We start from the raw sequence: 12370 nt of genomic DNA, 5'->3' as shown, positions 1-12370 counted from the left end.
ATACTTTGCTTGAGATGCATTTATTAATGAGGTCGGGCACTTTCTCCAAAACCGAGGAATCCGTATGTTTCGTCTGTGAGTCAGCATTCATGGCCATTGTCCATCCTGTTTATGTCTCTCATAGTCATTTATAAGAGCTCAGTGTATTTTGGGATATTAGCTCTTTGCCATGTCCTGAAAATATTTTCTCTCTCTAGTTGTCCATTATTTTCATGACATTTGCTATAGAGAAAAGATTGTTCTCATCCTTAAATGAAGAAAAGAAATAAAACAATTTTTTTAAGTCTTTGCTCTACCTGGAATTATTTTATTTAGTAGAGATCCAGTTGTACTCTTTAAAATTAATATTCAAAATTGCTAGCCACTTATGGCGGCATGATTTATTGATTTATTTTCCTCTGCTGATCTGAAATGGTCCCATTATCATTCCCTTAAGATTTAGGTTTATTTCTGTATTCTTAATTATTGTGGCATCGCCACACTTTTAGTATCTATTAGGGCTAATCTTCTGTGTTCTCTTGAATTTTTCTGACCATTCTCCCACATTTAGCCCTCCGAAGTACTTGAGAATCCTTTGGCCAAGCCCTCTCTTGGCCTTCCCTCCTCCCTCACAAAGTGCTCTTCGATATTAGAACTGCATTGGAGTGAACTGACCTCTCCATAACATGTGTCTCTCTACCCAAGAACGTGGGGAGTTTATCAATCCATCTGCTTTGCCTCAACACGGGTAGGCTTTGTTTAGACAGGTCCTACACATTGATCTTAATTCTTAGATTTTATGTTTTCGACAGCAGTTATGAATGAGCCCTTTTCTTCCATTGTGTTTCTTAACATGTAAGTCAGACGGCATTTCCCCATTTATTTTTATTAAGGGAAATAAGAGGTAAAATCACAAAATAGACCTGTTTGATCTGCTTTTTGTCCTTTCATCACAGATCTGTGTAGGTTTTCCTTATATTTATCTTATGCTCTTGGGGGTTTCTTCTCTTTTAAAAAAATGTCCTTCTCCAGCTCCGTGCACAGCCTGGAGATAAACGGGTCTACTAGGGGTTACTGTTTTATCTCCACATTGTACGATAAGACCACTTTTTCTGTTCGTTATCCAAAGAAAATGAGCTGAGTCCGTTTACTCATCCGCGGAAGAGAAAACAAATTACTGCTTGTTCCTCTTTTCTCCCCATCTGCTCGCCATCCCCTTTTCACCCCAGAGTGGCGCACCGTAGTCTCATTTTTGCGGTGTGACATAAGCCGGGACCTCAGCGGGTCCAGGCTCCTTGTGTAGTGACAGGGTAGTAAATGAGTAACACAGAAGCGCGTATGTTGTCCTGTTACTTATCAAAGGTCTGTAAAGCATCCACCCTCTTCCCCAGGGGTTCTCACTGTGTGTGTCGATGGCAGCTGAGGGGCTGAAATAAGGGCAAGGCAGCCTTCTTTAAACCTAGACAGGAGCTGCTGATGACACTGAAGGACAAACCAAGGATGGGGGTGTCCCAGAGCAGCCTAGGGCCTGCGGTTTCCAAGTCGGCGGCTTGGGGTCTGAGGAAGTGACAGCTGCAGGCTGGGTCTTGGCGCTTGGTAAGGGTTATTGTGGCATTTGTGAGAAAGATCCCTTTCTAATGTAGTCTTCACTCCATCTGCCTAGTGATCACCCTTGTCAGGTTTTTTTTTTTTTTAATTTTATAATAAGGACAACTTTGGAAATTTCAAACAATCGGGTTATACAGGAATGAAAAGTGGGTAGAAGTAAATGGGCTTTAACAGAGTGAAAATGCAGATTTTCCTAGACAGTTTTGCCTAGGAAAATAATCCTACAAGTAAAGGATGTAGATGCTTTCAACTGATGTAAACGTACACAGCACAGAAGACAGAAGATTCAACTGTTTTCTCTGGGAAAAAAAAAAAAGGGTTTATTGTATATGTAAGTCAATAGATATCTTTTACAAAAAAAGGTTAGAATAAAGATCTCACATTTGTAAAGGCACATACGAAACATTTTACAGCAATCACAAGGGCTGTGAGAACATCAACAATACACAACTAGGACCATTCTCTAAAGACTTTATAAAAACAGATAGGAAACAGTGCAAAAAATACTGTCAAAAGTCAGTTTTATACACCTCATAATTGTGCACAAAACCGGCAAGCATCAGCTTATTTACTGATATAAAAAAAAGCAATATAGAAGAACATGCATAGTCTTACTTAAGGCTTTTAATATTATTAAATTGAGAGGGAGTCTCTTCCAAATGAGAGTTGACACGAATATTAAGAAATCACCCCCTGATGTAGGGAATGTCCGAGAAACTTCTCCCTCTCTCCCTTGCAACCACTGTAGTCAAGAGTCTGGACTTGAATGTTGCCAGGCAGCAAGTGGCTTCCAAGGGGAGAAGATACGCGTTCTCGGGATCCCCAGGCCCAAGCTGGAATGCGTGTCTCACAGCAAAACACAGCTGGTTACCTTTCCAGGTCAGCTCACAACAGCCAGCCGCATCTGGCGGACACATCCCCACCTTTCAGCTCGGGTAGAAGTCCGAAGGCTTCCGTGGGCTGACCCAAGAGCTTGGGGGTCTGAGCCGGGGACTTGTCTGTACGTTGTTTCAAAATGAAACCTACTGAATGCCAATTGTTTTGAATGGCACCACCATTCACAATGTTTTATAAAACACAGACAAGGAAAGAAAGCATCAAAATACTGAATTAAGGAACCCAACAGTAAGTCCAGTGAAACAAACTTAATTGGCCTGTTAGTTGATGTAACGCGAGTTACATAAGGTTATACGTTTAAATAGTCATCTGCATATGTAAACCGTTTTCGTGTTTTTCCATGTCAGCATCCTCACGCCAAGTCGGCTGACCACTGAAGGAACAAAGGACATACACCGGAAATCATCTCTGATGAAGAGTAACCTCACTTTTAAAAGGATATGGTGGATAGACTTTTGAGATTTCAAACGGCAAGAAAGTTGAGTCAAAGGAAATGGCAGTTAACATTTTTACAGTGTTCACGTGGGAAAACAAACAAACAAACAGACAAAAAACAGAGGCGCTGAATTACAGCTTTTGGCTCCCTGCTGAAGGCATTTATTAGCTAACACTGTCGCTGAGGGAGGTGCAAGGCCCCTGAGAAACACACACATGGCCAGGCATCCCCGAGCCAGGAGGCTCTGACAGCCTCCCTGACTCAAAGCAGGATTCCTGAGATTTGAGCAAAAGCAGGTCTCCCCTTCAAGGCACAAAAAGACCCCAACCCAATCTTTTCAGCTTTCTCCCGGACACCTTTTTGTCAGGGGAGAAGGCATCTGGGTTTCCCTGAAGGAGGGGGTTGGGGAGAAATGATCGGGGAAGGGACTGAGTGGATGAAGAGTGGACCCTGCCCCTCCCCAGGTAACTGAGAACTGATCACAACACGACCTGTCCAGGGGGTCCTGGCCAGCCCAGCCCTTGTCCCTATTTCACCAGATTCGGCCGGTCTGTGTGTAGAGGCCATGATGAAGGGACCCTGGGTCGGGAGGGGGAAGCCTGACACGTATTCATCTGACCACACACGTCGCCCTGCCAAACGCGGCCACTGGGAATGCGTGGAAGTCCACCTCGAAAGAAATCGGCAGTACCTACTCTATGACCATTGATCACTGCTTCAAACGGGACCGATCATCGAAGCCATCTTCTCTTTCACTTCTTCTAGTACTGAGTGACCATGTCTATCACCAAGGGGGGGAAAGAGGTGGGGGAGGGCAGCTTCTTGGTTGCTGACAATTTTCTAGCTGTTTTCTCTCTGGTTCTTTCCATTTGCCAGATCTTATTCTTTCAAACTCTATAAGCGTTTTGAAATTCAAATGAAGATCTCCTAATTACATAATTTAGAGAGGCTTAAGAGAGCGGTTCTCCACGACCGGACTGAACTATTTTTGTAGCGGTTGTACTCAAAGGGTAGAGTAGGGAAAGAAAAGTGACAGCGGATCCATCAAACAAACGAACAGTAAGGAGAAGTCAGCACAGCCCTAAGTGAGTGAGGTGCTCTTGGAATGAAGAGGGTGGCATCACAAAACAGTCCTGCGCATGCCCCACGATGAGACAAAGAACCACTGCCATTGCTGTACGGACACCCTCCCTGTTTCTGTGCCCTGATTATAAACATGATGTGCTATAAACGGGAATACCCTCTGATCGCAGGGGAGAGGAACTGACATGCCCGGAGCCCTGACTGCTAACTCAGCGGGGCTCAGTGGATGAGCAGAAGCCTCTGCTAAGGCTGCATGGGAAGGTGGGGCTGCCAGCACGTGAGAGAAGACGACACTTTAGAGTGGCACGCCCGGGCACACGTCAGAATCCATGACCTTCATCAAGCTCTACCACGGCACTGAGGGCAGTTTGAAATGACTAGCAAGGCGGAAATAGACCCCAACATCACAGCCCAGGCTTTCCTGGGGGTGTCCCCACGTCATTTCCATCCCTCCAGCCTTACAGGCAGGGAAGAAGAAAGCAGATGTTCCAGAGTTCAGAAAATTATTTGTGAACCAATAAATTTTTTTAACAGCAACCAGAGGGCTGATCTAAAACATCCTCCTCTTCCTCTTCCTATTTATAACTCCTCTGGCCAAGCTTATGGCATTTTTTAAAAAGAATGATCCTGATGTTCCAAAGCACAACAGAAGAAACTGTGACTTTCTACGCAGAGGCTCGTCACAGCCAGGCTGCACGTCAGCTCTCGCCTTCCTGCCTTGTAACAAAATGTCCTTGAATTTATTTTTAAAATAGAAGGGCTGACCCAAGCTCTGAGCAGTCGGAACTGATACACATCCTCCCCCTCTTCCTGCACCAGACGACGATAAATGACCCGGTCTTATGAAATCGATTGATGCCAGATACTCAATGCCAGGCTCATGGACATTTTAATAGAGAACACTTATTTTGACCTTGCAGAAAAAGATACAGCTATGTTAAGCTAGGAGATAAGAAAGATAGTCAGGAGAATAAAAATGCTCATCTACCTGAGTTTATAACCCAAATGCACAATGTGAGCACAGGCAGGAGAAAGACTGGGTATTGGGCAAGGTGGCTATTGAGTTTTATAGGACCCTATGAATTATAGTGACTTTTGGGACGACACATTTGGATTAGCAGAATTTGATTGGATATACCCTCACTTCTCTCCCAGGAATGATGCTGTTACTTTCAAAAGATGCATCACTAAGGTCTTTTGCCCCCAGATGTCTCAGAAGTTGAGGCAAAGACAAGAACCTTTTTTTTTTTTTCTTGCACAGCATCTAAGGGAAGTGTCAAACATTTTAACATCTCAGAGATTTCCATTCTATAGGGCCAACTAAGATTATTTCCATCCTATAGGGCCAACTAATTTGTCATCCATAAAGCTGTAGGCCACTGGAAAATTTGTGCAGTGTCCATGGAAAACCCCAGTTTCTCCATCTGGAAGCAGTACTGGATGAGTCGTTACTTTGTTCATGAAAAGGAATCACTAAATAAGAGCATGATGAGTGTCTGATAAACTACACAGGAATACAATGAAACAGAGCAGCAGAAGAGTCTTTGGTAAAGTGTGAGGAAGCTGAATTCCCCATATAGTGCCACCTAAAGATCCCAACAGTGATCACTTGGTACTTCTGGAAATTTCCACCTCTAGGACCCCAACAGTTATTGCCAAAATGGAGGAGGAATCAGGAACAGATTAACACTAACCTGAGTCTGACCTGATCCCATCCCTTGTGTCTCAGCAACCTGGCACAAAGAATACCCCAACTCCCCCAACTTCAAAGTGATTGGCACATCTCCCCAAAAAGGAAGTCAACAGCTATACCTTCGCCCCACTGAAAGTAGAGGAGTGAGATTAGAAAGCACCCTCTGCTTTCTGGCTGAGGACACCTTCAGGGCCACACACCATGTTCCATAACCACTGGGCTGAGGTCTGCGAACACAGATCGTACATCAAAAAAAGATGGCGGCTGAAACCCCACAGTGATATGCCCGACGGCCAGCCCCGTCTATGAGAATGCACTAACATCTAGGTGTACTAACATCTCTGCCTTCCCAGCCCCAGGACATGACCCATTCACTGAGTGAGGCAAAGCTCATTACAGCAAGGCAGCAGGTTCACCAAAAGAGCCAAGCTGCCCATTTCGCATGCTTTCAGGTTCATTAGCACTTATCTGAAGAAATGACATATGGTGTGTTGGGACCCATCCTGTATTGGGAGAAGAAAAATATTGTGCATATTAGGTTGATTTTATGTGACTTGTCTGTCATTGTAACAAAAAATGGCCTAGCTATTGTCAATTTCATATGGTCAACCTGTATTTAAGCTGGAAAGATGAGAAAACTAGGCAGCTGGATAAAAATGCTGATCTCCCAAAGCCCCTGGAGTTTATAACTGAACCTCAAGAGCTAACAGCAAGCAAAATAAAAGTTAAATGAGTACGGGGGGAGCCAGGGGTCAAGTCCCACCAGAACCCAACAGAGCCCACAAAACCCCTCTAACCAGGCTGAAGGATGATGAAGGGGCCAGAGATGGCCAGGTGAGTCTTAGGCAAACAGTGAGAGATTAGTAATGGAAAACAATTAGTTCTTTTTGTCAATCTAGGATCACAAAGATTGCAAAAGTTAAATTCTCTCAATGTAAGCTCCTTGGAAGCGTATTCCTCAAAATATTCCATGTGGAGATGTTTTCACCTTTCCTGATCTTACTGTTCCCCCTCTAACTGTGAAGAGAAGCACAGTCCTCTTTCCTCTGCTATGAAGACATCAACGTTTGGCATCCCTCTCCAATGCAGCCAAATCCTCCTTTACCTCCTGTCCAGGGAAACAGGTGTGTGTAAATGTAAATGCTACCAAAGGTGTCTCTTTAGAGCCCACGGGAACCGATCAGCTCAGCAGGCTGTGGCTAAGTTTTGCCGGCAGGCTCAGCTCAGCTTAAGGATGAAGACATCAGACTCAGCCCCCACCATCCAGGGACCACGTTAAACAAGGGCAGACCCAACACAGGGCCCATGTGCCCAAATGAGTACGGATCAAAGAAACAAAACATTTCAACTAGAAGACTTCAAAACCAGAGGCCCCAAAGTGTTGAATGGCTTTGCTGTGAGATGGTATCTCCTTTTTCCACCCTCCATTTTTAATTTTCTCTCTTCAAATCCAAACAGAAAAAAATAGACCCCGACAGCTCCAGCTTCAGACTTGATACATCATCAGGAACTCATTCCAAAAGCTCTAACTAGATAACTAATTTAATACACTTTGCTTCAAGGTTTATTCCTTGGCTTGCTTCCCAGATATAAAGCATCTCTGGGCAATTATTGTGCAGATGCCACTAGAAGGACTTTCACTGCCTGCTGCTAATTTCACAGGAGCTGTGCTGGCATTCACTGGAGATGGGAAAAGGAATGCAAAATGTGCTACAGAACCCAAAACATTTGTTTTTAAAAGTGAAATATGTGGAGTAACTTTTAAGTGGTTTCCTTTGGGCTTCGATATAAACTTCGGCTAGGAAATTGGACAGCAAACCTCCTTCTGCCCTGCATTTTGTGCATTAGCAACTACTCCCGTGGCGGGTGGGTTGAAAGGCACCGCCCGTGTGATGAGCTCCAAGAGACACAGATCTATATGCTGCCCACGTGAGACTCAGTCTTAACAGAGCCCACGCTGGGGCCTAAGAGGCGAAAGAGAACTGCCGACGGTGTTTGTCAAATAAGCCAGGAACTGCAGACCAACTGTGAAAACACCCCTAACAGTAGACTAGCCCAAGGATGGGAAGTGTCTAAGGAAAGGCAACAGATAACGTCTTTGCCTGTTAACAGTGTACCTTCCGAGCATCTCCTGGTGAGGGTGATGAGCTCTGTTCCACTGAAAATATAGGTCATACTCATGGTTTCCTTTTCTAGAACATACACCGAAATTCCAGAATCTACAGAGCTCAACTGAAGTTACCCTCCTTCACTGTTTCTTCAGACTCTGGACAAGAGGGGGCCCTCTCTCACCAGGACTCTCAGTCTAAACGAGAGAACCACCACCACCACCACCACACCTGGCCAGATGTGAAACTGAGTTGATTCCCATTCCGAACGAGCTCATCGGGAATCTGCTTCCGCACCCCTCTATTGGGGTGTGATCACCGGACATCACACAGGCATGCTCTTTCTGGTTGATATGATGCCACTCTTTCTTCGCATTCTCAGCTCAGGAAAAACAAAGCAAAACAAAAAGTCAGCAGTGGAGGAAGGCACAATGGAACAGCCACGAATGTCAAATCTAAGAACAGAACCACCGTTTAAATGTTGCATTCAAGAACTAGACAGTAGAGAGGAAAACTTCCTAAAATTCCGCTAGAGGAGAAACGTGTGGAATACGATTTACTGTGTACTGACCTAAAAAATTCAGGACGGTGACTGACGTAGGCTCAGGAAGAGACAAACAGAAGGAAACTGCAAAGCAACTGGAGAGCGGGGCGTATGGAAAACGGGAGAGCAGTGAACAGGCTTTGTGCGAGACAAATCCCAGCATCTTTCATCAAGTAGCCAAATTTGGACCACGGGGTCCTGAGTGGGCTTAGTTCTGCTCTTGCAGGCCAAAGGCTGGGGTGACAGCAGCACAGTCAGAGAGGGGGGTCACACTCGGTGTGGTTCCTGGCCAGGGCCCTGCTACCTGGGTGCCAAACAGCTCCCATAAATCAGCTTTCCCAACTGTTCCCATGATAACGTTTCCAGTGACTTGGGGACTGATGGAAAGACAGAATGTACCTACCGCCTCGACCTGCAGGCCCCCGGCCAGCACACACATCCTATTTAAATAAGAAACAATATCAAGGGCTTGCCTGTCTCCTTTCTCTTCCCGCTCTGGTCCATCATCTCCTCTCAGTCCAGCAAGAGGCCTAGCTGCACAGATGGCCTGGCCCAGAGCCTCGAAGACCACCAGACTGGGGCCCACTGAGCAAACAGGGAGCAGTAGCAAGTACTGAGGTCGTGGTCCCCGGCAGGGCAACACAGTCTCCAGAGTTCAAAGGAAGGAGTGTTGAGGAGACACAACAGAGAGCTCCTCGTTCACCTGGGTGAGGGCCATCTGGTGAAAGGCAGCATTTCCTCTAGCTGCTCCTGTCTTTGACTCAAACTTGGGGAAAAAAGAGACAGTGGAGGATGAGGGCAGAAAGGAAGAAGGAAGGCCACTGGCCATCGAGGTTCAGAAGCCCCAAAATATAAGGGAATAATATAAGGGAATAGTGGTGTGTGTGTGTGTGTGTGTGTGTGTGTGTGTGTGTGTGTGTGTTTCCTTCAGGGAAGGGCCTTGGCCCTTATCTTTATATTTTAGGATGAATTCATTTTCTTGCCATCTCTGATTTGAACGTGAGCAATCAGGCTGATGAATTTCAGGCTTGGTTTCTAATCTGGCCACAGCTTCACTAGAGATGTGTTCCCTTATGCCTCTGTCCCCAAAACAATCCACCGGGCAACCTTCCCTGCTGCCATATTTACAATGCAGATCAGTCGAAATGTGGTTCAAACGAGAAGGACTATATTATCGTGAAAACATTATGCATTACGATGATTCACAAAAGTTATCCAAAAGGGAAAAAAAATAAATTATCTCATATAAAATAATATAGGTTGCTGGGGAACAGTCTTGGCTCCCGCCTTCGGGGAGCCCGTGACCTGCCTGCTCTGGCCACCCGCGCCCGGCTCGGGGGGGCAGATGTTGTCTGGAGGTGCGTCCCCATCTGCAAGATGGAGCTGGGTCCCTCTTCCAGTAGCTGGGTCGGGGGCTAAATGAGTCTGGAGTTTTGGAGGAACTGGATGAGGACTTGGTAGACAAACTTGTACTGGGCGATGGTCTGGATCATGAACATCCTCTGCTCCCTGAGGAGCCTCAGCATTATGGGCACGTCCACCTTCTGCAAGAAAAGAGAAAAAGCACAAGGTCCTGGGTGAGGAGTGGCCCTTGGGTCCATCCCCATTCTCCCATCCAGGAAGCATTTGCTCACTGCCCATTTGTCGGTACAAGAGAAAGCAAAGGCTTGGCCCCTCTAGGTTCTTCCAATCAAAGACCGTACACCAGCAGGAGATGCTGGTTGCCACGTGCCAGAGAAAACCCGGAGGCCAGAGTTATACCCGACTGGGGTTCTCCCCTCCACCAGAACTCAGGGGGGTAGGGTTTCAGACATCTCTGGGCGTCCATTTCTTCCTTTGTAAAATAAGAATACTGATGCTTTCCTCCAATGACAGTGTGGCCTTGCCCACGTCAGCAACGTTTCCTCAGCAATGACATGGGATGATAAATAGTACCCACCTCATGGGATCAAATGACAAAGTGCACGTAAAGCATTTATTTTTTGTTTAAGTTTACTTATTTTCAGAGAGAGAGCAAGCAGGAGCAGGGGAGGGGCCGAGAGAGAGGAAAAGAGAGAGAATCCCAAGCAGGCTCTCCGCACTGTCAGCACGGAGTTCGAGTGGGGCTCAAACTCACGAACCACAAGATCATGACCTGAGCCGAAACCAAGGTCCGGACGCTTAACTGACTGAGCCATCCAGGAGCCCCTGCACTGGCACATTCTGTGCTCTTCATGAAGACTACTTGTTATTATTAAATTAATGAAATGAGAATAATCACACTCTCCTGCTACCTCGCAGAATCGTGGTCATTATCAAGTGAGAGAATTTATGTGTAAACTTTCAGGTATCAAAGCACAATCTCTGAACGCCAGTCATGTTGGTTGGTTGGTTGATTTGAGTTTTTATTCAGGTGGTCCTTCTGTTTTTAGCTCTACCTTCACACCCATTTTCAGAAATACTATCAATTCTTAAATGTTGAGGGTCTTCTCCTGGATAACTGGGTTGCTTCTCGGCTTTTCTTTTCGAAGTTTTTACTTACTTTGTTTTTAATGTTTATTTATTTATTTTGAGAGAGCCAGAGAGTGTGTAAGCAGGGGAGGGGCAGAGAGAGAGAGAGAGAGAATCCCAAGCAGGCTCCGCACTGTCAGCGCAGAGCCCGATGTGGGGCTCGAACTCACAAACTGTGAGATCGGAGCCTGAGCTGAGAGTCCGACACTTTAACTGACTGAGCCACCCAGGCGCCCCTTTAAGTTTTTATTTAAAGTCCAGTAAGTTAACAAACAGTGCAATAGCAGCTTCAGGTGTATAATGAAGTGACTCAACACTTTCATACAACCCGGTGCTCATCGTTGACAGTCCTACTTAGAGTGAAAGTTCTTCACCGAAAATACCTTGAATGTTAAATGAGACTGCCTATGTATAAATTCTTTGAGGACACAGAAGCGGCTTCAACAGAAGGGAATTAAGATGGTGGGTCATCGGTGTTCGAGCAGACTAGAGCCTCTTCCGGGGCCTGCTTAGTCAAGCCACTCCCTTCCCTCTGGACCAGCCAGGGCAGAAGCATCATGGAGTCAGCAACGTCCTCATGGCCTCAGCACATGGCCCCCACTCTGGGAGCTCGCCACCAGGCAACGAGCACCCCCGAGAAGTTATCAAGGACTGAGCAACCATCGGAGGTGAAACGGTAAAAACTCAGCCGTATGTCTTTCCTTACTTTACTTTTACAGGGCAGTTCCACAATTTCTAAACGTTGTGTAGCTACAACACTTGCCATCCTTATTGGGTGCTCTTCTCCAAAAACAGTTAAATAAAGTGCACCATGGATTTAAAAGGGACAAAGTCAAGCCCCCAGTAATAAGGAAAAAGAAAAGGGCATGTGAATCCTCAAACTCCTAGTCAAAATATACAGCCCGCACCTTGAGCTTCTGATGATTAACTGGTGGCTCTTTGCCTCCACGATACTCTAGTGTCACTGATACCATGACATACAACCTAGGGCCGCCTGATAATGACCTTCTATAATAATATAATGCTTGATGAGCATTACTGAGCTGGGTGCTGAGGATACGAACATAGAAGATACGAGGACAGACTCCCCATCAAGGTTTTGACAGAGAGATGGAATCACACAGAAGAGCAGAGGCTCAGGTCAGGCTTCATCTGCCGAACCCCCAGCCTTCACACTTCCTGGCTGGGGGGCGTGGACATGTTCCTTCGTCTACTACTTCAGACTCTCTTGGTCCCACAAGGGCATGAGCGGGACCTCTCTCGTAGGGTTACTGTGAAAGCTACTTCAGTAGTTGTAAGGCGCCTCAAGTGGTGCAGTCACATGATTAAATACAGGTTACTGTTGCTGCAATATTGTCACTGTCGCCACTGTCATCACCACCCCCTCTGCCTCCACCATCATGATCATTCCCAACTCACTAGCCTGTAAGACACAGCCCTAAAGACACTCTATCATCTGATTAGGAGACAAGACAAAGAAAGCTCCTCTGGAAATCGATCAAAGAGTCCTGGTTGCCTTGAAGATTCACCCC

At 45.9% G+C, this 12370-nt stretch overlaps 1 protein-coding gene across 1 annotated transcript in view; it reads right to left on the bottom strand.

Moving 5' to 3' along the window:
- PTPN14 (protein tyrosine phosphatase non-receptor type 14) overlaps positions 1-12370 on the bottom strand; it is a 181318-nt gene continuing 168948 nt past the window's right edge. Inside the window, exon 19 of the mRNA XM_049635191.1 lies at positions 1-9892. Within this exon, the coding sequence (XP_049491148.1) occupies positions 9764-9892 (129 nt within the window). The 3' untranslated portion in view covers positions 1-9763. The remainder of the gene's footprint in view (positions 9893-12370) is intronic.

This window comes from Panthera uncia, chromosome F1 (genome assembly GCF_023721935.1).
Source record: "Panthera uncia isolate 11264 chromosome F1, Puncia_PCG_1.0, whole genome shotgun sequence".
NCBI classification, from domain to species: Eukaryota; Metazoa; Chordata; class Mammalia; order Carnivora; family Felidae; genus Panthera; species Panthera uncia.
Note: the sequence above shows the minus strand (reverse complement) of the source record. Positions and strands in the feature narration are given on the sequence as shown.